The following is a 25,212-nucleotide window of genomic DNA, read 5'->3' on the forward strand; positions in this document are numbered from 1 at the left end:
CTTCTAATTATGCAAACCAACCAGAAACATGACAAGGAGACCAGCCATGGCAACAGCAGGGTTTTTATTACAAATTAAAATAAACAAAAAAGGCTTCTAAAATGAGAAAGAGAGGCCTGGGGAGATCGTACAAAATAACCCACACTTGTCTTGTTGAATCCAGTGGGTTGTGGTTGAATCCAGTGGGTTGTGGTGGGAGATGAGTCAGCAGGAAAGATGTACACAGAATGTTTTCCTTGATACCTTCACATCTGCGTAATTCATTGATAAACCTACATCTTGTAAGAGTAAGTTGTTTAACCTGAAAGGACTGCCACAGGTACAGTTGACTTCAAACCATTTCTAGAGACAGACAATGAGGCTAGTTTACACACCGCATCTCAAATCAGTTGCGTAACACTTTTCTTTCTACCTTATTCCACTCTCTTCCTCTTCCAAGGACCCTGTTCTATCCTTCTCCTTCCGCTGATCAATCAATGAGGACTTTGTGCTCATGCTCTTCCTCTCCTATTCATCTCCTCCTCCCTCCCTAGGTCGTGTTCATTAGGTACCAAAGGGACTGAAAGAGGAACTTGGACTCAGTCTCCATTTTAAAACGCATGCCCTAATGAACACGAGCCCGGTTTACTCTGTGAGGTAGAAGTGCATCTTGTCGTTGACGTTCTTCCTCTCGGGGTTGAGGCGTTTGAGGATCTGGGCCAGGACGTTGACAGTCTGCTCGCTGCTCAGGCCAGTCCTCTTGGTCTGGAACTTCTTCAGCAGGTCCTTGGTGGTCATGGGCTTCCGGATCAGATAGCGACGCACCGCCTCCTCCGTCAGCTGAACGTCACTGTGGAGAGGCAGGATGGAGAGTGGGACAAAACACCAGGGAGAGGGTGTGTGGTGGAAGGGGGGAGAGAATTAGAAGACAGTGCGTGTGGGAGAGGACAGAGAAAAGAGGGAGAGAGACAGAACGAGAGTGTGTGTGAGCTAGAGAGGGTAAGGGTGAGAAAAGTGAACAAACAGGAGAGATTGAAGAGAAGGAATATACCTGGAACTGGGGGTTGATTTTCCTGAGGGGGGCTGTGGCGTGCTCTTCCCTGAGGGGGCAGGACTCTGGGTGGTGACAGCCGTACTGCTGGACTCCATCTTCAGCCTCTTGGCAGCTGGAGACTCAGAGCTACCACCCACCACCTGTCTCTTACCTGTGAGGGGAGGGAGCAGGGTGACGGACGCAGTTTTAACAACCCTTTATTGTTCAATCAAGAAGAGTTAGCATGCAGTGCTGAGGTCACACATAGCCTTAAGGTGCCACAAACAAAATAAGACTTTCAGATCCTGTGAATATGTAAATATAAATGAAAACATTACAAATATAAAAATCTATTTCCCATCTGTGAATATGTGTGTGAGTGCATGCGTGTGTGTGTACCTTGCTCCAGTTTGCTAGCGGCGGCTCGGAGTGTGTTGGAAGTGGAGGCGGAGTCTATGGACGGTGTTCCAGGGCGACTGCCAGTCCTGGAGCTGCCTCCAGAGCCACGCCCACCACCGCGCTTAGGAGGAGTACGCTTCTTCTGGGGAGGGGCGGGGGTAGTGAGGTAATGGAAAACGTTAAGAGTGGTAGTCAAGAGCAAAGTCCACGAGAGCCACTCTCAACCTCTCAGGACCCAGACCAAGAAAGACCCAGTGTTTGCAGACCATTATCACACCAACACCAGTTGAAATGTGGAATACCAAGATAGAGAGTCAGACCAACACCAACCACATCAAAGGGTTAAAAAGGCCTGTTTTTGTGCCCACACTGCTGCCACACTAGGGAAGCAAGATACCCTGGAAATTGTGTGTTGTGTCACCCCTTCTGTGCCACATAGAAACTACAAAATAGGGTATCAGGTTCATCAACTACCAGAGTCTTGTTCAAGACTTTTAGAAAAGCCCCAGATCTTGGGCACCGTAACCCAGATCAAGAACACGATATCAAGACTCCATCTCTGCGAGAAAGACAGGAAAATGGGGTTGACATTGAACAGTGGCACTACAAAAAGGGACCACACACAAACTAACACACACACCACCATGAAGAGAGCGGAGGCTGCCTCTCCATCGATGTCGCTGTCCTCCGAAGTGTCCGACTCACCACTGCTGTCTGAAACACACACACAATATTATCACATCATAGCCCCCTTCAACAAAAACACATAACATTATCACATCATAGCCCCCTTCAACAAAAACACACAACATTATCACATCATAGCCCCCTTCAACAAAAACACATAACATTATCACATCATAGCCCCCTTCAACAAAAACACAACATTATCACATCATAGCCCCCTTCAACAAAAACACACAACATTATCACATCATAGCCCCCTTCAACAAAAACACACAACATTGTCACATCATAGCCCCCTTCAACAAAAACCCAGTATATTTCCGTGGGTTCAAGTCTTGCCACTTCCCTGTGATAGCTGATCAGTAAAGATTCTAAAGAAGAAGAAAAACTGCTACCTCTCTTCTTCTTCGTCTGGACTGGGGTCTTCTTCCCTTCCTCTTCCTCCTCCTCCTCTTTACCCTCTTCCTCGTTCGGTTTCTCCTCCTCGCTCTCTTCCTCACTCTCCGATGCCTCGTCGATTCCTGTGAACAGAGTTAAAGTTCTTAGAATTCACACACATGAACACGTATGGTTTCCATGGGGGCGCCCTCTGACCTTTGGGAACAGCCTCTTTATTGGACTTCGCCTTCTCTTCGCCGACCTCTTCCTCTGAACTGCAGGAACAAGGGAGTAAGGAGCGAGAAAGGGATGAAAGAGAAACAGATGTGAGAAAATAAATGAGGTTGCAGGAAATGTGTGTATGGCTCTACAAGTGTCTCTGGTGTGTGACCATATAGCTGTCAATAGAAGTACAGTGCATTCTGAAAGTATTCAGACCCTTTACTCAGTCCTTTGTTGAAGCACCTTTGGCAGCGATTACAGCCTCAAGTCTTCTTGGGTATGATGCTACAACACTTGTATTTGAGAAGTTTCCCATTCTTCTCTGCAGAGCTCAAGCTCTGTCAGGTTAGATGCGGAGAGTCGCTTCACAGCTATTTGCAGGTCTCTCTAGAGATGTTCGATCAGGTTCAAGTCCAGGCTCTGGCTGGGCCACTCAAGGACATTCAGAGACTTGTCCTGAAGCCACTCCTGCGTTGTCTTGGCTCTGTGCTTAGGGTCGTTGTCCTGTTGGAATTTGAACCGTCGCACCAGTCTGAGGTCCTGAGTGCTCTGGAGCAGGTTTTCATCAAGGATCTCTCTGTGCTCAGGTCCTCTTTCCCTCGATACAGACTAGTCTCACAGTCTCTGCCGCTGAAAAACATCCCCCACCGCATGATGCTGCCACCACCATGCTTCACCGTAGGGATGATGCCAGGTTTCCTCCAGATGTGACGCTTGGCATTTAAAGAGTTCAATCTTGGTTTCACCAGACCAGAGAATATTGTTTCTCATGGTCTGGGATTCCTTTAGGTGCCTTTTAGCAAACTCCACAGAGGAACTCAAAAGCTCTTTCAGAGTGACCATCGAGTTCGTAGTCAACTCCCTGACCTAGGTCCGCTCAGTTTGGCAGGGCGTCCAGCTCTAGGAAGAGTCTTGGTGGTTCCAAACTTCTTCCATTTAAGAATGATGGAGGTCACTGTGTTCTTGGGAACATTCAATGCTGCAGAAATGTTCTTGGGAAACAGTTTTGGTACCCTTCCCCAGATCTGTGCCTCCACACAATCCAGTCTCAAAGTTCTACGGACAATTCCTTCAACCTCATGGCTTGGTTTTTGCTCTGACATGCACTATCAACTGTGAGACCTTATATAGACAGGTGTGTGCCTTTCCAAATCATGTCCAATCAATTGAATTTACCACAGGTGGACTCCAATCAAGTTGTAGAAACATCTCAAGGATGAACATCTCTGGAGACCTGAAAACGGCTGTGAAGCGACGCTCCCCATCCAACCTGACAGAGCTTGAGAGGCCCCTGAGTGGCACACCGGTCTAAGGCACTGCATCTGTGTGCTAGACACATTATTACAGACCCTGGTTCGATTCCAGGCTGTATCACAACCGGCTGTGATTGGGAGTCCCATAGGGCGGCGCACAATTGGCCCAGCTTTGTCCGGGTTTGGCTGGAGTAAGCCGTCATTGTAAATAATAATTTTTTCTTAACTGACTGGCCTGGTTTTAAATAAAAGGTAAAAAGAATGATAAATGGAAACAGGATGCACCTGAGCTAAATTTAGAATTTCATAGCAAAGGGTCTGAATACTAAGTATTTCAGTTTTCATATTTAATAATTTTGCAAACATTTCTTTAAAAAACTTTATAGGGTTATAGGGTATTGTCTGTAGACTGTTGAGGATTTTAAAAATGTATTTAATCAATTTTAGAATAAGGCTGTAACATAACAAAATGTGGGAAAAGTAAAAGGGTCGGAATACTTTCCGAATGCACTGTATGTATCTGTGAGTCTGTATGTGTGTGTGAGTGTGTATCTGTATGTCTGTGTGTATCTGTGAATCTGTATGTGTGTGTATCTGTATGTTTATCTGTGAGTCTGTATGTGTGTGTGTGTGTGTGTGTGTGTGTGTGTGTGTGTGTGTGTGTGTGTGTGTGTGTGTGTATCTGTATGTTTATCTGTGAATCTGTATGTGTGTGTATCTGTTGTTTATCTGTGAGTCTGTATGTGTGTGTGTGTGTATCTGTATGTTTATCTGTGAGTCTGTATGTGTGTGTGTGTGTGTGTGTATCTGTATGTTTATCTGTGTGTGTGTGTGTGTGTGTGTGTGTGTATGTATCTATGTTTATCTGTGAGTCTGTATGTGTGTGTGTATCTGTATGTTTATCTGTGAGTCTGTGTGTGTGTGTATCTGTAAGTCTGTGTGTGTATCTGTGAGTCTGTGTGTCTGTGTGTGTGTGTATCTGTAAGTCTGTGTGTGTATCTGTGAGTCTGTGAGTCTGTGTGTGTGTGTGTGTGTGTGTGTATCTGTAAGTCTGTGTGTGTGTGTGTATCTGTGAGTCTGTGTGTGTGTGTATCTGTGAGTCTGTGTGTGTGTGTGTGTGTGTATCTGTAAGTCTGTGTGTGTATCTGTGAGTCTGTGTGTCTGTGTGTGTGTGTGTCACCTGCTCTCATCTGACATGTAGTCGACTTCCAGGCCCTCAAAGTCTCCATCGTCACTGTCCTCATTAGCCTCGCTGTCACTTCCCCTCTTCTTCTTCTTCTTCTTCTTCCCCTTCCCCTTCACATCCCCCTCTTTCTTCTTGGGCTTGCTGTCTCCATCTGACAGGAAGAGGGGGAGAGAAAAGAGGGAACGTAAAGAGAGATGCACCTTCTAACAATTCAACAGTTGAACTTACTTATTTGAACTTACTTGAACTTACTTATTTGTTGGACATTGAGATGCGTCTTCAGCTAACAGACACGTGGTTCATACACACTGTATACTAGTGATGAGCACCGACATGGATAATCCACGTTGATGTCGGTTGCATTTTTTCCTGTTAAATATCGATATCATATCGCAATATATCAGAAACACTTTGCTGTAGCCTACATGTTGTTTACCCAAATTATAATGTAAAATATTTGTAAAAAAAAATAAAAATACATTGCATCGGTGTTCATTTGTTGTGTGTGTGTCTCTGTGAAGTCCAGATAACTAAGGGGTCTGTGGTGATTTTCACCATTTCTTTGGATTCCTCACGTCTTAATCATTAAGAAGTTTGGTCCATATCAGATGTTAGGAACTATATTTATTGAATATGATATAAATCCTATCAATTTAAATGGCCAATTTGGGTGCAATCAACAAGCTTTCAATTTGAGTTCTAATTGTCTTTCAGAAAAATAACGTTCAAGAAATGCTAATCTGATCTGTTTCTAACTGCAGATACCATTTCAGATCAATCTGATTGGTGGGTGTCCAAAACCTTTCTTGTGCTTTTTGAGGTTGAATGACTCCCATGCCTCTTTCTACTCTGCTTTCATTCTAATCATTACTGGGCTCTCCCTCCCTCTCACCTCCATCCTTCCTTCTCACCTCCCTCTCTCCATCCTTCTCTCCTCCCTCCCTCATTCTTTTCTCCCCCCTCCTTCCATCCTTCTCTCCTCCCTCCATCCATCCCCCCTCCCTCCCTCCCTCCCTCCATCCATCCATCCTCTCTTCCATCCTTCTCTCCTCCCTCCCTCCCTCCATCCTCCCTCCCATCCTTCTCTACTCCCTCCATCCATCCTCCCTCCATCCATCCATCCATCCCTCCATTCATCCTCCCTCCCATCCTCTCTTCCATCCTTCTCTCCACAGAAGCTGCTGTCACTTTCCTCTACTCCATCTCAGTTGATCTTTCTGCAACTCCTCACATCCCATCTCCTCGCCTCGTTCTCAACTGTATTGGAGAAGGTCAAGACGAGAGGATGCAACGAATCGAGGAAAGATGAATCGGAAAAAAGCCCAAACCTTCTCGCACGCCACTGTTGCTCGTCACTTCTTAGCTCTCCTCTCTCCTCACATTCTCCTCCACTGCTGTCTCTCTCATCACTGCTCAGCTCTCTTCTCTCCTCACCTTCTCCTCCACTGCTGTCTCTCTCATCACTGCTCAGCTCTCTTCTCTCCTCCACTGCTGTCCCTCTCATCACTGCTCAGCTCTCTTCACCTTCTCCTACACTGCGGTCGCCCTCATCACTGCTCAGCTCTCATGTCTCCTCACCTTCTCCTCCATTGCTGTCTCGCTCATCACTGCTCAGCTCTCTTCTCTCCTCACCTTCTCCTCCACTGCTGTCTCTCTCATCACTACTCAGCTCTCTTCTCTCCTCACCTTCTCCTCCACTGCGATCTCTCTCATCACTGCTCAGCTCTCCTCCTCCTCCTCCTCCACTGCTGTCTGTCTCATCACTGCTCAGCTCTCTTCTCTCCTCACCTTCTCCTCCATTGCTGTGTCACTCATCACTGCTCAGCTCTCTTCTCTCCTCACCTTCTCCTCCACTGCTGTCTCTCTCATCACTGCTCAGTTCTCTTCTCTCCTCACCTTCTCCTCCATTGCTGTGTCACTCATCACTGCTCAGCTCTCTTCTCTCCTCACCTTCTCCTCCACTGCTGTCTCTCTCATCACTGCTCAGTTCTCTTCTCTCCTCACCTTCTCCTCCATTGCTGTGTCACTCATCACTGCTCAGCTCTCTTCTCTCTTCACCTTCTCCTCCATTGCTGTCTCTCTCATCACTGCTCAGCTCTCTTCTCTCCTCACCTTCTCCTCCACTGCTGTCCCTCTCATCACTACTCAGCTCTCTTCTCTCCTCACCTTCTCCTCCACTGCTGTCTCTCTCATCACTGCTCAGCTCTCTTCTCTCCTCACCTTCTCCTCCACTGCTGTCCCTCTCATCACTACTCAGCTCTCTTCTCTCCTTACCTTCTCCTCCACTGCTGTCTCTCTCATCACTGCTCAGCTCTCTTCTCTCCTCACCTTCTCCTCCATTGCTGTCTCTCATCACTGCTCAGCTCTCTTCTCTCCTCACCTTCTCCTCCATTGCTGTCTCTCTCATCACTGCTCAGCTCTCTTCTCTCCTCACCTTCTCCTCCACTGCTGTCTCTCTCATCACTGCTCAGCTCTCTTCTCTCCTCCTCCTCCTCCTCCACTGCTGTCTCTCTCATCACTGCTCAGCTCTCTTCTCTTCTCTTCTCTCCTCACCTTCTCCTCCACTGCGGTCTCTCATCACTGCTCAGCTCTCTTCTCTCCCCACCTTCTCCTCCACTGCTGTCTCTCTCATCACTGCTCAGCTCTCTTCTCTCCTCACCTTCTCCTCCACTGCGGTCTCTCTCATCACTGCTCAGCTCTCTTCTCTTCTCTCCTCCTCCTCCTCCACTGCTGTCTCTCTCATCACTGCTCATCACTGCTCAGCTCTCTTCTCTCCTCACCTTCTCCTCCACTGCTGTCTCTCTCATCACTGCTCAGCTCTCTTCTCTTCTCTCCTTCTCCTCCACTGCTGTCTCTCTCATCACTGCTCAGCTCTCTTCTCTCCTTACCTTCTCCTCCACTGCTGTCTCTCTCTTCACTGCTCAGCTCTCTTCTCTCCTCACCATCTCCTCCACTGCTGTCTCTCTCTTCACTGCTCAGCTCTCTTCTCTCCTCCTCCTCCTCCTCCACTGCTGTCTCTCTCATCACTACTCAGCTCTCTTCTCTCCTCACCTTCTCCTCCACTGCGATCTCTCTCATCACTGCTCAGCTCTCCTCCTCCACTGCTGTCTCTCTCATCACTACTCAGCTCTCTTCTCTCCTTACCTTCTCCTCCACTGCTGTCTCTCTCATCACTGCTCAGCTCTCTTCTCTCCTCACCTTCTCCTCCATTGCTGTGTCTCTCATCACTGCTCAGCTCTCTTCTCTCTTCACCTTCTCCTCCACTGCTGTCTCTCTCATCACTGCTCAGCTCTCTTCTCTCCTCACCTTCTCCTCCATTGCTGTGTCTCTCATCACTGCTCAGCTCTCTTCTCTCCTCACCTTCTCCTCCACTGCTGTCTCTCTCATCACTGCTCAGCTCTCTTCTCTCCTTACCTTCTCCTCCACTGCTGTCTCTCTCATCACTGCTCAGCTCTCTTCTCTCCTCACCTTCTCCTCCACTGCTGTGTCACTCATCACTGCTCAGCTCTCTTCTCTCTTCACCTTCTCCTCCACTGCTGTCTCTCTCATCACTGCTCAGCTCTCTTCTCTCCTTACCTTCTCCTCCACTGCTGTCTCTCTCATCACTGCTCAGCTCTCTTCTCTCCTCACCTTCTCCTCCACTGCTGTCCCTCTCATCACTACTCAGCTCTCTTCTCTCCTCACCTTCTCCTCCACTGCTGTCTCTTTCATCACTACTCAGCTCTCTTCTCTCCTTACCTTCTCCTCCACTGCTGTCTCTTTCATCACTACTCAGCTCTCCTCCACTGCTGTCCCTCTCATCACTGCTCAGCTCTCTTTCTCCTCACCTTCTCCTCCACTGCTGTCTCTCATCACTGCTCAGCTCTCTTCTCTTCTCTCCTCACCTTCTCCTCCACTGCGGTCTCTCTCATCACTGCTCAGCTCTCTTCTCTCCTCTCCTCCTCCTCCACTGCTGTCTCTCTCATCACTGCTCATCACTGCTCAGCTCTCTTCTCTCCTCACCTTCTCCTCCACTGCTGTCTCACTCATCACTGCTCAGCTCTCTTCTCTCCTTCTCCTCCACTGCTGTCTCTCTCATCACTGCTCAGCTCTCTTCTCTCCTCACCTTCTCCTCCACTGCTGTCTGTCTCATCACTGCTCAGCTCTCTTCTCTCCTCCTCCTCCTCCTCCACTGCTGTCTCTCTCATCACTGCTCAGCTCTCTTCTCTCCTCACCTTCTCCTCCACTGCTGTCTGTCTCATCACTGCTCAGCTCTCTTCTCTCCTCCTCCTCCTCCTCCTCCACTGCTGTCTCTCTCATCACTGCTCAGCTCTCTTCTCTCCTCACCTTCTCCTCCACTGCTGTCTCTCTCATCACTGCTCAGCTCTCTTCTCTCCTCCTCCTCCTCCTCCACTGCTGTCTGTCTCATCACTGCTCAGCTCTCTTCTCTCCTCACCTTCTCCTCCACTGCTGTCTCTCTCATCACTGCTCAGCTCTCTTCTCTCCTCACCTTCTCCTCCACTGCTGTCTGTCTCATCACTGCTCAGCTCCAGGTCATCCTCCAGGTCATGGATGCGCAGGTCCCCTCCTCTTCCTCCCTTCTTCTTTTTCTTCTTCCCCCCCTTCTCGCCTTCCTCGTCGTCATCGTCCGGCCCCCTCTCCTGCTCCCGCAGGCGCCTCTGGAGCATGATGCTGAAGTGGTTCACCACCTTGTTCCTCCTGGGAGGGGGGGTGGAAGTATGTGTGTACCCCACTACGTTCCCCCACATCTACTCCCTAGTGTTTTTACCTGAGGGGTGAATTTGCACCCCCTATCTTTATTCTTCCCCTCAATATTTCCCCTTCTCCTGTCTCCCCTCCCCACACCTGTCTCCCCTCCACTTCACCCTCTCCTCACCTGCCCCACTCCTCCTCTGCCTCCTCGGCGGTCAGCGTGCGGTGTTTGGCCTGGGGCACGAAGTTGTACCAACCGTTGACGGGGAAGGCCTCAAAGGCCCCGTCGGGACACTGGGTAAAGATGTAGTAGGACGCATTCTCCGTTATGCCCCCTTTCTTCGTACCCTTGAACCTGAAACAGAGAGAAACATGTTGATATAAAAGGATAGTTCAGGCTCTATGGGAGTTCCTCCTTGCCCTCGGATCGACAGAAAGACAAAGGATGGCTTGGTAAGTATTTGTGAGAGAACCAGAGCTAAGTAAAGGTAAGCTCAAGGCCTGTGTGTAGCCTACCTCCTCCCTGCCTTGCCATTGTGTGTGTGTTTGTCTGCCTCACCTCTTCCCTGCCTTGCCGTTGACCTTGAGGATCCAGGGTTGGTCCTCCACCTTGAACTCCCTGGTGACGATTCCAAACTTCTTCCTGCGTGCCTCCTCCCTCTGCTTCTTCCCAAACTCACTGCCTGCCGCCCCCTCCTCAGTCTCCTCCACACCATACATCCTCCTGTTACTCATGTCCCGCTCCATACGAGCCTGGGGGGAGGGTGAAAGGAGGGAGGAGAGAAGACAGAGCGTGAGACGGATGGGACAACGGGAGCAGAGTAGGGAGATGAAGTGTAGAAGGTAATATAAATAATAGAAGGGGAGGAGAGGAAGGTAGAGAGAGAGAGAGAGAGAGAGAGACGGGGAGGGAGGGAGAGAGAGAGAGAGAGGGAGAGGAGAGAGAGAGAGGAGAGAGAGAGAGGGAGAGGGAGAGGGAGAGAGAGAGAGGGAGAGAGAGAGAGAGAGAGAGAGACGGGGAGGGAGAGAGAGAGAGAGAGAGAGACGGGGAGGGAGGGAGAGAGAGAGAGACGGGGAGGGAGGGAGAGAGACAGAGAGAGACGGGGAGGGAGGGAGAGAGACAGAGAGAGACGGGGAGGGAGAGAGACAGAGAGAGACGGGGAGGGAGAGAGACAGAGAGAGACGGGGAGGGAGAGAGAGAGAGCGAGACGGGGAGGGAGAGAGAGAGCGAGACGGGGAGGAGAGAGAGAGCGAGACGGGGAGGGAGAGAGAGAGCGAGACGGAGAGGGAGCGGGAGAGAGAGAGAGAGACGGGGAGGGAGAGCGAGACGGGGAGGGAGAGAGAGAGCGAGACGGGGAGGGAGAGAGAGAGCGAGACGGGGAGGGAGAGAGAGAGCGAGACGGGGAGGGAGAGAGAGAGCGAGAGGGGGAGGGAGAGAGAGAGCGAGACGGGGAGGGAGAGAGAGAGCGAGACGGGGAGGGAGAGAGAGCGAGACGGGGAGGAGAGAGAGAGCGAGACGGGGAGGGAGAGAGAGAGCGAGACGGGGAGGGAGAGAGAGAGCGAGACGGGGAGGGAGAGAGAGCGAGACGGGGAGGGAGAGAGAGAGCGAGACGGGGAGGGAGAGAGAGAGAGACGGGGAGGGAGAGAGAGAGCGAGACGGGGAGGGAGAGAGAGAGAGACGGGGAGGGAGAGAGAGAGAGACGGGGAGGGAGAGAGAGAGAGACGGGGAGGGAGAGAGAGAGAGACGGGGAGGGAGAGAGAGAGAGAGGGGGGGAGAGAGAGAGAGAGGGGGAGGGAGAGAGAGAGAGGGGAGGGAGAGAGAGAGAGGGGGGGAGAGGAGAGAGAGAGAGAGACGGGGAGGGAGAGAGAGAGAGACGGGGAGGGAGAGAGAGAGAGACGGGGAGGGAGAGAGAGAGAGACGGGGAGGGAGAGAGAGAGAGAGAGACGGGGAGGGAGAGAGAGAGAGAGAGAGACGGGGGGGAGAGAGAGAGAGAGAGAGACGGGGAGGAGAGAGAGAGAGAGAGAGACGGGGAGGGAGAGAGAGACGGGGAGGGAGAGAGAGACGGGGAGGGAGAGAGAGAGAGAGAGAGAGAGAGAGACGGGGAGGGAGGGAGAGAGAGAGAGAGAGAGAGAGAGACGGGGAGGGAGGGAGAGAGAGAGAGAGAGACGGGGAGGAGAGAGAGAGAGAGAGAGACGGAGACGGGAGAGAGAGAGAGAGAGAGACGGGGAGGGGAGAGAGAGAGAGAGAGACGGGGAGGGAGAGAGAGAGAGAGAGACGAGGGGGAAGGAGAGAGAGAGAGAGAGAGAGAGAGAGAGAGAGAGACGGGGAGGGAGAGAGAGAGAGACGGGGAGGGAGAGAGAGAGAGAGAGAGAGAGAGACGGGGAGGGAGAGAGAGAGAGACTGGGAGGGAGAGAGAGAGAGAGAGAGAGAGACGGGGAGGGAGAGAGAGAGAGAGAGAGAGAGACGGGGAGGAGAGAGAGAGAGAGAGAGAGAGACGGGGAGGAGAGAGAGAGAGAGAGAGAGAGAGACGGGGAGGGAGAGAGAGAGAGACGGGGGAGGGGAGAGAGAGAGAGAGAGAGAGAGAGAGAGAGAGAGACGGGGAGGAGAGAGAGAGAGAGACGGGGAGGGAGAGAGAGAGAGAGAGAGAGAGACGGTGAGGGAGAGAGAGAGAGAGAGAGAGAGACTGGGAGGGAGAGAGAGAGACTGGGAGGGAGAGAGAGAGAGAGGAGAGAGAGAGAGACGGGGAGGAGAGAGAGAGAGAGACGGGGAGGGAGAGAGAGAGAGACGGGGAGGGAGAGAGAGAGAGACGGGGAGGGAGAGAGAGAGAGACGGGGAGGGAGAGAGAGAGAGACGGGGGGGAGAGAGAGAGAGTGGGGAGGGAGAGGAGAGAGAGAGAGACGGGGAGGGAGAGAGAGAGAGACGGGGGAGGGAGAGAGAGAGAGACGGGGAGGGAGAGAGAGAGCGAGACGGGGGGAGGGAGAGAGAGATGGGGAGGGAGAGAGAGCGAGACGGGGAGAGAGAGTGAGACGGGGAGAGAGAGTGAGACGGGGAGGGGAGAGCGAGACGGGGAGGGAGAGAGAGACGGGGGAGGGAGAGAGACGGGGAGGGAGACGGGGAGGGAGAGAGAGAGAGAGAGAGAGACGGGGAGGAAGAGAGAGAGAGAGACGGGGAGAGAGAGAGAGACGGAGAGAGAGAGAGAGACGGAGAGAGAGAGAGAGAGACGGAGAGAGAGAGAGAGACGGAGAGAGAGAGAGAGACGGGGAGGGAGAGAGAGACGGGGAGGGAGAGAGAGACGGGGAGGGAGAGGGAGGGAGAGAGAGACGGGGAGGAGAGAGAGACGGGGGGAGGAGAGAGAGACGGGGAGGGAGAGAGAGACGGGAGGAGAGAGAGACGGGGAGGGAGAGAGAGACGGGGAGGGGAGAGAGACGGGGAGAGAGAGAGACGGGGAGAGAGAGAGACGGGGAGAGAGAGAGACGGGGGAGAGAGAGACGGGGAGAGAGAGACGGGAGAGAGAGACGGGAGAGAGAGACGGGGAGAGAGAGACAGGGGGAGAGAGAGAGACGGGGAGAGAGAGACGGGGAGGGAGAGAGAGAGACGGGGAGGGAGAGAGAGAGCGACGGGGAGGAGAGACGGGGACGGGGAGAGAGAGAGCGAGACGGGGAGGGAGAGAGAGAGCGAGAGACGGGGAGGAGAGAGAGAGCGAGACGGGGAGGGAGAGAGAGAGCGAGACGGGGAGGGAGAGAGAGAGCGAGACGGGGAGGGAGAGAGAGAGCGAGACGGGGAGGAGAGAGAGAGAGACGGGGAGGGAGAGAGAGAGCGAGACGGGGGGAGGGAGAGAGAGAGCGAGACGGGGAGGGAGAGAGAGAGCGAGACAGGGAGGGAGAGAGAGAGAGAGAGCGAGACGGGGAGGGAGAGAGAGAGACGGGGAGGGAGAGAGAGAGAGCGAGACGGGGAGGGAGAGAGAGAGAGAGAGCGAGACGGGAGGGAGAGAGCGAGACGGGGAGGGAGAGAGCGAGACGGGGAGGGAGAGAGAGAGAGAGCGAGACGGGAGAGAGAGAGAGAGCGAGACGGGGAGAGAGAGAGAGAGAGAGCGAGACGGGGAGGGAGAGAGAGAGAGAGAGCGAGACGGGGAGGGGAGAGAGAGAGAGAGCGAGACGGGGAGGGAGAGAGAGAGAGAGCGAGACGGGGAGGGAGAGAGAGAGAGAGCGAGACGGGGAGGGAGAGAGAGAGAGAGCGAGACGGGGAGGGAGAGAGAGAGAGAGAGCGAGACGGGGAGGGAGAGAGAGAGAGAGCGAGAGGGGGAGGGAGAGAGAGAGAGCGAGAGGGGGAGGGAGAGAGAGAGAGAGCGAGACGGGGAGGGAGAGAGAGAGCGAGACGGGGAGGGAGAGCGAGACGGGGGGAGAGCGAGACGGGGAGGGAGAGAGAGACGGGGAGGGAGAGAGAGACGGGGAGGGAGAGAGAGACGGGGAGGGAGAGAGAGACGGGGAGGGAGAGCGAGACGGGGAGGGAGAGCGAGACGGGGAGGGAGAGAGAGAGCGAGACGGGGAGGGAGAGAGAGAGCGAGACGGGGAGGGAGAGAGAGAGCGAGACGGGGGGAGAGAGAGAGCGAGACGGGGAGGGAGAGAGAGAGCGAGACGGGGAGGGAGAGAGAGAGCGAGACGGGGAGGGAGAGAGAGCGAGACGGGGAGGGAGAGAGACAGCGAGGGAGAGAGACAGCGAGGGAGAGAGACAGCGAGGAGAGAGACGGGGAGGAGAGAGACGGGGAGGGAGAGAGACGGGGAGGGAGAGAGACGGGGAGGGAGAGAGAGACGGGGGGAGGGAGAGAGAGACAGAGACGGGGGGAGGGAGAGAGAGACAGAGACGGGGGGAGGGAGAGAGAGAGAGAGACGGGGGGGGAGGGAGAGAGAGAGAGAGACGGGGGAGGGAGAGAGAGAGAGAGAGACGGGGGAGGGAGAGAGAGAGAGAGACGGGGGGAGGGAGAGAGACAGCGAGGGAGAGAGACAGCGAGGGAGAGAGACAGCGAGGGAGAGAGACAGCGAGGGAGAGAGACGGGGAGGGAGAGAGACGGGGAGGGAGAGAGACGGGGAGGAGAGAGAGAGCGAGACGGGAGGGAGAGAGCGAGACGGGGAGGGAGAGAGACAGACAGCGAGGGAGAGAGACGGGGAGGGAGAGAGACGGGGAGGGTGAGAGAGAGAGAGACGGGGGAGGGAGAGAGAGACAGAGACGGGGGGAGGGAGAGAGAGACAGAGACGGGGGAGGGAGAGAGAGACAGAGACGGGGGGAGGGAGAGAGAGAGAGAGAGACGGGGGAGGGAGAGAGACGGGGGAGGGAGAGAGACGGGGGGAGGGAGAGAGATGGGGGAGGGAGAGAGACGGGGGGGGAGGGAGAGAGACGGGGTGAGGGAGAGAGAGAGACACAGGGGAGGGAGAGAGAGAGACGGGGTGAGGGAGAGAGAGACGGGGTGAGGGAGAGAGAGACGGGGTGAGGGAGAGAGAGACGGGGTGAGGGAGAGAGAGACGGGGTGAGGGAGAGAGAGACGGGGTGAGGGGAGAGAGAGACGGGGTGAGGGAGAGAGAGACGGGGAGGGAGAGAGAGACGGGGAGGGAGAGAGAGACGGGGAGGAGAGCGAGACGGGGAGGGAGAGCGAGACGGGGAGGGAGAGCGAGACGGGGAGGAGAGAGAGAGCGAGACGGGGAGGGGAGAGAGAGAGCGAGACGGGGAGGGAGAGAGAGAGCGAGACGGGGAGGGAGAGAGAGAGCGAGACGGGGAGGGAGAGAGAGAGCGAGACGGGGAGGGGAGAGAGAGCGCGAGACGGGGAGGGAGAGAGACAGCGAGGGAGAGAGATGGGGGAGGGAGAGAGACGGGGGAGGGAGAGAGACGGGGTGAGGGAGAGAGAGAGAGACACAGGGGAGGGAGAGAGAGAGACGGGGTGAGGGAGAGAGAGACGGGGTGAGGGAGAGAGAGACGGGGTGAGGGAGAGAGAGACGGGGTGAGGGAGAGAGAGACGGGGTGAGGGGAGAGAGACGGGGTGAGGGAGAGAGAGACGGGGAGGGAGAGAGAGACGGGAGGGAGAGCGAGACGGGGAGGGAGAGCGAGACGGGGAGGGAGAGCGAGACGGGGAGGAGAGAGAGAGCGAGACGGGGAGGGAGAGAGAGAGCGAGACGGGGAGGGAGAGAGAGAGCGAGACGGGGAGGGAGAGAGAGAGCGAGACGGGGAGGGAGAGAGAGAGCGAGACGGGGAGGGAGAGAGAGAGCGAGACGGGGAGGGAGAGAGAGCGCGAGACGGGGAGGGAGAGAGACAGCGAGGAGAGAGACAGCGAGGGAGAGAGACAGCGAGGGAGAGAGACGGGGAGGGAGAGAGACGGGGAGGGAGAGAGAGACGGGGGAGGGAGAGAGAGACAGAGACGGGGGGGAGGGAGAGAGAGACAGAGACGGGGGGAGGGAGAGAGAGAGAGAGACGGGGGAGGGAGAGAGAGAGAGAGAGACGGGGGGAGGGAGAGAGAGAGAGAGAGACGGGGGAGAGAGAGAGAGAGACGGGGGGAGGGAGAGAGACAGCGAGGGAGAGAGACAGCGAGGAGAGAGACAGCGAGGGGAGAGAGACGGGGAGGGAGAGAGACGGGGAGGAGAGAGACGGGGAGGGAGAGAGAGAGCGAGACGGGGAGGGAGAGAGAGCGCGAGACGGGGAGGGAGAGAGACAGACAGCGAGGGAGAGAGACGGGGAGGGAGAGAGACGGGGAGGAGAGAGACGGGGAGGGAGAGAGAGAGAGAGACGGGGGGGGAGGGAGAGAGAGACAGAGACGGGGGGGGGAGGGAGAGAGAGACAGAGACGGGGGGAGGGAGAGAGAGAGAGAGACGGGGGGAGGGAGAGAGAGAGAGAGAGACGGGGAGGGAGAGAGAGAGAGAGACGGGGGGAGGGAGAGAGACGGGGGGAGGAGAGAGATGGGGGAGGGGGAGAGAGACGGGGGGAGGGAGAGAGACGGGGTGAGGGAGAGAGAGAGAGACACAGGGGGGGAGAGAGAGAGACGGGGTGAGGGAGAGAGAGACGGGGTGAGGGAGAGAGAGACGGGGTGAGGGAGAGAGAGACGGGGTGAGGAGAGAGAGACGGGGTGAGGGAGAGAGAGACGGGGTGAGGGAGAGAGAGAGAGACGGGGTGAGGAGGGAGAGAGAGAGAGACGGGGTGAGGGAGAGAGAGAGAGACGGGGTGAGGGAGAGAGAGAGAGACGGGGTGAGGGAGAGAGAGAGAGACGGGGTGAGGAGAGAGAGAGAGACGGGGGGAGGGAGAGACGGGGAGGGAGAGAGAGACGGGGGGAGGGAGAGAGAGACAGGGGGAGGGAGAAAGAACGAAGTTTCCCAGAGAGTTGGCCTGCATACCTGGGTCCAGGAGGAGCAGTTTACTTTGTCCCCAGAGTTAAAGGCCATGATGCTGTACTTCTTACTGGTGTTCCTACACACACACACACACACACACACACACACACACACACACACACACACACACACACACACACACACACACACACACACACACACACACACACACACACACACACACACACACACACACACACACAGGTTAGTGGTGTAAGCTATGTCATGTAGATACCACATCATGTACGGTGCATTCTTGACTTTTTCCACAGACCTTATATAGACAGGTGTGTGCCTTTCCAAATCATGTCAAATCAATTGAATTTACCACAGGTGGACTTCAATCAAGTTGTTAAAACATCTCAAGGATGATCAATGGAAACAGGATGCAACGGAGCTCAATTTTAGGGGCTCATAGCAAAGGCTCCGAATACTTATGTAAACAAGGGATCTATTTATATTTTTTAAATAAAATGTGCAAAAATGTCTAAAGACCTGTTTTCACTTTGTCATTATAAACCATTGTATGTAGATTGAGGAGGGAATTATAAAAAAAAAAAATCTATTTTAGATTAATACAGTAATGTAAAGATCTGAGTGGCTGGTAGATTTGTTAAAATCTACCTGACACAGTGGCTGGTGAACCAAAAAGTAAATTGTATGTCCTGCTTGGAACACTACACATACAGAAGATACACTTAGGGAAAGTTAGCTGTTTTATCACCTGAGGTTTTTGTTTGAGATGTTTTTTTTGTGTGTTCACTCCCGCGTTTCCATTAGCTCAGGAAGTCGTAATTCAGATAGTTCAGGTAAATGTGCAACGCGGAAAAAAACTCTGTGGGAATCAGTGTTAAAATGATGCACGTTAAGTGTCTTTTGTACTTGGAAAATTATTTTGGGGTGATTTGAAAGTAGAGTGAGGTTTCCAAAACCGTATTGCAAGCAATGATTATTAACGGTTAGACAGAGAGTCGGGAATGTTGTACACATTGGCCCTGCTGTGGTCAAATGTTAAATGAGAACCCAATGGCTGTAGGCCTTGGATAGTACTTACTTGGGGACCCGGACTATGTACTCTGTAGAAGAGGAACTGCTGCCACCCTGTAAAAAAACACAGTTTGCTACACTACATATACAAACGTAAGTGGACACCCCTTCAAATTAGTGGATTCGGCTATTTCAGCCACACTCGTTGCTGGCAGGTGTATAAAAATTGAGCACACAGACATGCAATCTCAATAGACAAACATTAGTAGTAGACTGTTTTTCATGTTCAGGCTCCTTAGTTTCGGTAAAGGAAATCTTAACGCTACAGCAGACATTGACATTCTAGACGATTCTGTGCTTCCAGCTTTGTGGCAACAGTTTGGGGAAGGCCCTTTCCTGTTTCAGCATGACAATGCCCCCGTGTACAAAGCAAGGTCCATACAGAAATAGTTTGACGATCGGTGGAAGAACTTGACTGGCCTGCACAGAGCCCTGACCTCAACCCCAAGGAACACCTTTTGGATGAATTGGAATGACGACTGAGAGCCAGGCCTAAATGCCCAACAATGTCCGACCTCACTAATGTTTGAGTGGCTGAATTCAGAATGGAAGCAAATCCCTACAGCAATGTTCCAAAATCTAGTGGGAAGCTTTACCAGAACAGTGGAGGGTGCTATAGCAGTAAAGGGGGGAGCATCTCCATATTAATGCCCAGCAAGCCTGACAATAAGATAAGTAAGCAACAGATGAAGCAAATGTGTTGAGCAATAGACTGATACCGTCATGTTGACCCTACAAGTAAACCATACACCCAAGACTTACCAATGACGCCATGGTCGACTGTATACAGAGGCAGTATGCCCCTATTCTTAGTCAAGCAGTCACCTGTAAGTGATCACCTGTTGAAGTATAACGACTTTTTTCAGTTCATAGCAAGATAGAACACTATAGGACGTGCTTAACTGACTTCGGTCTCAGCATATGCAGAAATTACTCATCATAAGGCAGTTGTTTGTGGTCATTTATGTACTAACGTTAGCTATCTAACCATAGATTTTGGATATTAAAGGCTTCGCCTCTTCCTCTGATAAAGCTAAGTTACTACTTACTGTACGTTAGTCTGTAGCTAGTTACCAGTAGGCTAAGACACTCAAGAAATATATTGACCCAGTCAACCTACCTCTTCAAAATGTGCGAAACAAAAAGATGTTGCTTTATAGGTAATCAAACGTAAGTCATGGATAACATTTCATATTAGAATGTATCTAGCACTTAATATCTGGTAGCTAACGTTACTCATGCAGTCGTTAGTTAAATATTTGTCTTGGGTTAGTACTATCTGGTATCCTTTGGACGTCCCTACCCAATCTAACCATAAACATTTTCCTTTATTTCGGTAGGGACGTACTAAGGATCTAAAATAACACTAACAGATGACAAGTCTTGCTGCTTTCCGCCAACCGTTCCGTCAAGAATAATGGTCGGCCGGAAAACAAATTCAAACAGCACTTAGTTCTTAGTAGATAGGCTCGTGACGCAAAACCAAAGAATATCCTATTATTAAAACAACTGTCCATTGTTTCCAGTTATCTATGAAATATGACCTATAATTCATTACAATTCCTTCTAAAAAGTATAATTATTGCAGTTAAATGACATCATCCTCAATGAGGAAATAGCAAGCATATTTTAAACATTGTTTGAGATAAAAGTTTGAGGTGTGATTTTTGAAGTGTTTTTTTTTTTCTCCAATTAATGCGTTGGCCACAAGCACGAGTATAACGGGTCAACATTATTTGCGTACAAATTAACAGAAATTGACTTTTAAAAGTGAGATTTTCACTGTACAATTACTTTAAATCCTTGGTGACGATTAATGATTGAAAACATCTGGTTGACAACTGTTGAGAGACCATCTAGGCTGCTGTGATTCTACCTTGCTACATATTTGCCAAGACTCAGTTATTTACCAACAAATTATTTTTATTTATCAAACTGTATCGCGCAATATATACACATTTTCATTGATAAATTACAGCCATACTATATTTGTGCACTTGTGAAGGAGTGTTACAACCCTGCCTATAAAACGCACTCCATTCACCTTTTATGGTACAAAAACACCCTCATTGGCTGTGTGATTTGAAGATGTTGAAGATGCTATAAAAGTTTCTAAAAGATAATGCAATGGCAAATTAGATGACATTTATCTAAAGTAGTTGGTGTAATGTTTTTATCTTTTGCAGTGACCTTTTCTAACAAAAAATGCATGCCGCTTATAGCAAGTGCCAAACACTGGCAGCACATGTTGCAAGTTTGATTGTCTATTTGAACAATGCCACAGCAAACTTCTACGGAAAATACAAATTATTGTACAATATTTCAACCTGGTCTCATAGACTAGACATAACATAGTAAACAATCTGGGATACTCAATGAATATAATATGTTATGTTTGGTGTGGGTACATAAGACAGAAGGTTACTTAAGGCAAAACTAAAAGGGGGTGGTTGGTTGGGGTGGGTGGGTGGATGGATGGATGGATGGGCATATAACGCGATTGTCTAGCAAACAAAAGGTTGCGTGTTTGAATTAACATGATTGTCTAACAATCCAAGGTGTGTGTTCGAATCTCATTACAAACAACTTTAGCATTTTAGTTAATTAGCAACTTTGCAACTGCATACTACTTTTTAGCTACTTTGCAACTACTTTGCATGTTAGCTAACCCTTCCCTTAACCCTAACCTTAACACTAACCTAAAGCCCTAATCCATAGCCTGGCTAACGTTAACCACCTAGCTAATATTAACATTAGCCACCTAGCCATCTAGCTGTCATTAGCCACAACAAATTGTAATTCGCAACATATCATACAAATTGTAGTTCGTAACATATCATACGAATTGAAATGAGTATTTTTTAAATTTTTTATTTATTTCACCTTTATTTAACCAGGTAGGCTAGTTGAGAACAGGTTCTCATTTGCAACTGCGACCTGGCCAAGATAAAGCATAGCAGTGTGAACAGACAACACAGAGTTACACATGGAGTAAACAATTAACAAGTCAGTAACACAGAGAAAAAAGGGGAGTCTATATACAATGTGTGCAAAAGGCATGAGGAGGTAGGTGAATAATTACAATATTGCAGATTAACACTGGAGTGATAAATGATCAGATGATCATGTACAGGTAGAGATATTGGTGTGCAAAAGAGCAGAAAAGTAAATAAAAACTGTGGGGATGAGGTAGGTGAAAATGGGTGTGCTATTTACCAATAGATTATGTACAGCTGCAGCGATCGGTTAGCTGCTCAGCTAGCTGATGTTTGAAGTTGGTGAGGGAGATAAAAGTCTCCAACTTCAGCGATTTTTGCAATTCGTTCCAGTCACAGGCAGCAGAGTACTGGAACGAAAGGTGGCCGAATGAGGTGTTGGCTTTAGGGATGATCAATGAGATACACCTGCTGGAGCGCGTGCTACGGATGGGTGTTGCCATCGTGACCAGTGAGCTGAGATAAGGCGGAGCTTTGCCTAGCATGGCCTTGTAGATGACCTGGAGCCAGTGGGTCTGGCGACGAATATGTAGCGAGGGCCAGCCGACTAGAGCATACAAGTCGCAGTGGTGGGTAGTATAAGGTGCTTTAGTGACAAAACAGATGGCACTGTGATAAACTGCATCCAGTTTGCTGAGAAGAGTATTGGAAGCAATTTTGTAGATGACATCGCCGAAGTCGAGGATCGGTAGGATAGTCAGTTTTACTAGGGCAAGCTTGGCAGCGTGAGTGAAGGAGGCTTTGTTGCGGAATAGAAAGCCGATTCTTCATTTGATTTTCGATTGGAGATGTTTGATATGGGTCTAGAAGGAGAGTTTGCAGTCTAGCCAGACACCTAGGTACTTATAGGTGTCCACATATTCAAGGTCGGAACCATCCAGTGTGGTGATGCTAGTCGGGCATGCGGGTGCAGGCAGCGATCGGTTGAAAAGCATGCATTTGGTCTTACTAGCGTTTAAGAGCAGTTGGAGGCCACGGAAGGAGTGTTGTATGGCATTGAAGCTCGATTGGAGGTTAGATAGCACAGTGTCCAATGACGGGCCGAAAGTGTATACAATGGTGTCGTCTGCGTAGAGGTGGATCAGGGAATTGCCCGCAGCAAGAGCAACATCATTGATATATACAGAGAAAAGAGTCGGCCCGAGAATTGAACCCTGTGGCACCCCCATAGAGACTGCCAGAGGACCGGACAGCATGCCCTCCGATTTGACACACTGCACTCTGTCTGCAAAGTAATTGGTGAACCAGGCAAGGCAGTCATCCGAAAAAACCGAGGCTACTGAGTCTGCCGATAAGAATATGGTGATTGACAGAGTCGAAAGCCTTGGCAAGGTCGATGAAGACGGCTGCACAGTACTGTCTTTTATCGATGGCAGTTATGATGTCGTTTAGTACCTTGAGTGTGGCTGAGGTGCACCCGTGACCGGCTCGGAACCCAGATTGCATAGCGGAGAAGGTACGGTGGGATTCGAGATGGTCAGTGACCTGTTTGTTGACTTGGCTTTCGAAGACCTTAGATAGGCAGGGCAGGATGGATATAGGTCTGTAACAGTTTGGGTCCAGGGTGTCTCCCCCTTTGAAGAGGGGGATGACTGCGGCAGCTTTCCAATCCTTGGGGATCTCAGACGATATGAAAGAGAGGTTGAACAGGCTGGTAATAGGGGTTGCGACAATGGCGGCGGATAGTTTCAGAAATAGAGGGTCCAGATTGTCAAGCCCATCTGATTTATTTAGTAACATATGATGGACATCCACAAATTAATACATACCATGCCAAACGTAACATTTCATTCTAATTTGAGCAGCCCGGATTTTTCATTTACCATGTTACATAAGCCCTGAGTCCAGGTTGACTATTTTGTTTCTCAATAGATTATTGTGTTTCGATCTCCTCCCTTGGTATTGGCTCTACATTTAAATAGGCTATGATGTTGTGCTCCAATTGCACTGCAATTGACCTACTGTAGCCTAGCTGTCAAATATTTAAATAGGCTACCTGTCTAGCTATTTATTTTCGAGGAAGTTTGGCTATTAAATGAGTGGTGGATAAATGGTAGGCTAATATTTGTTGTGTAGTGGGAATAAGTCAGTCATCTCAGTAATGGAGAGACGTCCTGCAATATGATTATGATTTAGGACTATATAACAAGTAAAATAAGCACATAAGCCACATGCTGCCTTGCGATCTACTTACCAACAGCAAATGCATCTGTTTTATCATTAGGCCTACATTATAATGTTTAGATTAAACTACCATTATTACAGCATTACAAAATGTACATTTCCCTCAAAATAACAATATTTGCTTGCAATACAATTGATCAACTACTAGAAGTTGTGCATACGCATGATCTGAGAGTATGTGGACGGTGGAAATAATCATACTTTCCTGTCAAGTTCATAATTGATAAATACCAACTTTTGCAGGAACACCGGCGTACACAAGGGCTGCGTTCAGTAAGTCTTTACATTCTGGAATGTTTAATTGACCGGAAACGGTGCTGTACTGAAGGACCAGTTGAAAAACTGGGAGGGGTTGGGTTGTGGATTGGGGAACGCAGTCAGCATGGCAACCACCCTTTAAATAGATCACTCATTGTTTCAAGCCACACCCTCCAAACGTGAGAAAAAGTACCTCAAAGTCTGTTCAATAACATTTAAGAAAGAACGTTTTGGGTAAATGTGTCGTTCAGTACAAGCCGTTCCGCAACTTAGCAAACATTCAAGTGACCTGAATGCACCTTAGGTTTAGAGTCTTTTTGTGTGCTTCCCCAACCCATTACAAGACAAATTGACATGCATCTTTGATGCAACTTTGATAAATGAGGCCCCTGGACTGGGACACGCTCATATAACTACATTTCTTTTGCAATTATTGGAAAGGGAATACTATACTATTTACAGAAATATCAAGAAGCAAATAAACAAAAAACATTATTGACTAGTATACAAATGAAGACTCAGAGAATTGACATAAGTGGGCTTTACATAGAATCTTTGCTTTGGCCTCCCTCCACTCAAATGAACCGGCCTGAACTCCTGAAAGCATGTTGAGAGAGGACTGCAGATAATGGTGGAAAATACATTTACAAATAAAACCAGGTTTGCACAAAGACAGCTGCGATGTACCTTCTCAAATCCTATTCACATGAACACAGGGAGTTACCTGTTTTTGTTCTTGGTTTCTTTATTTTCCATTTGTCTTGTCAGCGTGCTGTATTTACATAGAGATCATCAGATGCAACAGAGCATGCCCAGCTTTACAAGACAAATTGACAGCACAGGCAAAACAGTGAGAAATGACGCACTATTTGACTTATTTCTAGGTTCTACTTCTTCTTTCTGTCTTTGTTCTGTCAAGTCCATCCACAGTATCGCTCCATCAGCATGGTTTTATCCCTGTTTTGTATGACCAACTTTTTAATAAGATTGTCATTTTTTCAGAAGGGAGTTACAGGTATCAGAGAAATGCATACAGAGACAGAGGACAGCATCAACAGTTTTGTAATATTCTGTATGTAAGGGAAATTAACAAAAAAGGCTTCCCCAACCCATTCCCCCCAACCCCCTCAGTCCCCTTTACACCCACCCGAAGGCATTATTCCCACCCCTTCCCACCCTGCCTTGTCCCATTCCTCCCGCATCTGAGAGAGTTCTTTACAGAGTGAAGTATATTTGTCCAGGCCTCAATTGTTCCTTGACTAGCTCCATTCGTTCTCGTGGTCAATAATTTTGTTAGAACTTCAAATAGTAACTGTATCCACTGGTTAAATGGGAGAGAGTGAAGTGGTTGCCAAATTGCGGTGTTTTGCAGCTCAATCAACAGACTGATTGAGAGATTCAATGAGCTATCATCATTAAGTAACATAATGGTTTAGGAGCATTTAACTGCAGGGCACTCCCACATCATATGAAGGAATGTACTTACTTGATTTAGGGGACATCGTGAGCATTTTGAAGTTGGAGCCTATT

At 50.3% G+C, this 25,212-nt stretch overlaps 1 protein-coding gene and 1 long non-coding RNA gene across 8 annotated transcripts; both read right to left on the minus strand.

The window, feature by feature from the left end:
* Positions 1-45: 45 nt before the first annotated feature.
* LOC118382411 (general transcription factor IIF subunit 1) lies at positions 46-19,574 on the minus strand. 5 transcript variants are annotated; one of them, XM_052519369.1, is made up of 14 exons: positions 19,365-19,574; positions 19,007-19,083; positions 18,252-18,298; positions 17,201-17,273; positions 10,389-10,582; positions 10,014-10,184; positions 9,573-9,835; positions 5,132-5,288; positions 2,693-2,751; positions 2,494-2,619; positions 2,055-2,125; positions 1,412-1,550; positions 1,031-1,184; positions 46-829 (listed from the first exon to the last, which is right to left on the minus strand). In XM_052519369.1, exons 2-14 carry the CDS (start codon positions 19,016-19,018, stop codon positions 625-627), a joined length of 1,671 nt encoding a protein of 556 aa, XP_052375329.1. In that variant the 5' UTR covers positions 19,019-19,083; positions 19,365-19,574; the 3' UTR covers positions 46-624. The 5 variants fall into 5 exon arrangements, with proteins under 5 accessions (XP_052375329.1, XP_052375327.1, XP_052375328.1 ...); XM_052519367.1 differs by having other exon boundaries at positions 1,412-1,553; positions 19,365-19,573; XM_052519368.1 differs by having other exon boundaries at positions 2,052-2,125; positions 19,365-19,573.
* Positions 6,277-8,809, minus strand: LOC127930103 (uncharacterized). 3 transcript variants are annotated; one of them, XR_008136780.1, is made up of 5 exons: positions 8,660-8,809; positions 8,498-8,551; positions 8,282-8,389; positions 8,147-8,188; positions 6,828-6,874 (listed from the first exon to the last, which is right to left on the minus strand). It is a non-coding gene; the product is annotated as an uncharacterized LOC127930103 (long non-coding RNA). The 3 variants fall into 3 exon arrangements; XR_008136778.1 differs by lacking the exons at positions 6,828-6,874; positions 8,147-8,188; positions 8,282-8,389 and adding exons at positions 6,277-6,566; positions 7,304-7,357; XR_008136779.1 differs by lacking the exons at positions 6,828-6,874; positions 8,147-8,188; positions 8,282-8,389 and adding an exon at positions 6,277-6,566.
* Positions 19,575-25,212: the final 5,638 nt, after the last annotated feature.

This window comes from Oncorhynchus keta, chromosome 5 (genome assembly GCF_023373465.1).
Source record: "Oncorhynchus keta strain PuntledgeMale-10-30-2019 chromosome 5, Oket_V2, whole genome shotgun sequence".
Taxonomy (NCBI): domain Eukaryota; kingdom Metazoa; phylum Chordata; class Actinopteri; order Salmoniformes; family Salmonidae; genus Oncorhynchus; species Oncorhynchus keta.

Bases quoted from the DNA above. Each gene is read 5' to 3' on its own strand.
- LOC118382411 (XM_052519366.1), bottom strand. The intron at 9,836-10,013 runs GTGAGGAGAGGG...CCCCCCTCCCAG, and splicing joins GCAGAGGAGGAGTGGGGCAG to GAGGAACAAGGTGGTGAACC. The intron at 1,554-2,051 runs GTGTGTGTGTTA...GCCCCTCCCCAG, and splicing joins CCTCCGCTCTCTTCATGGTG to AAGAAGCGTACTCCTCCTAA.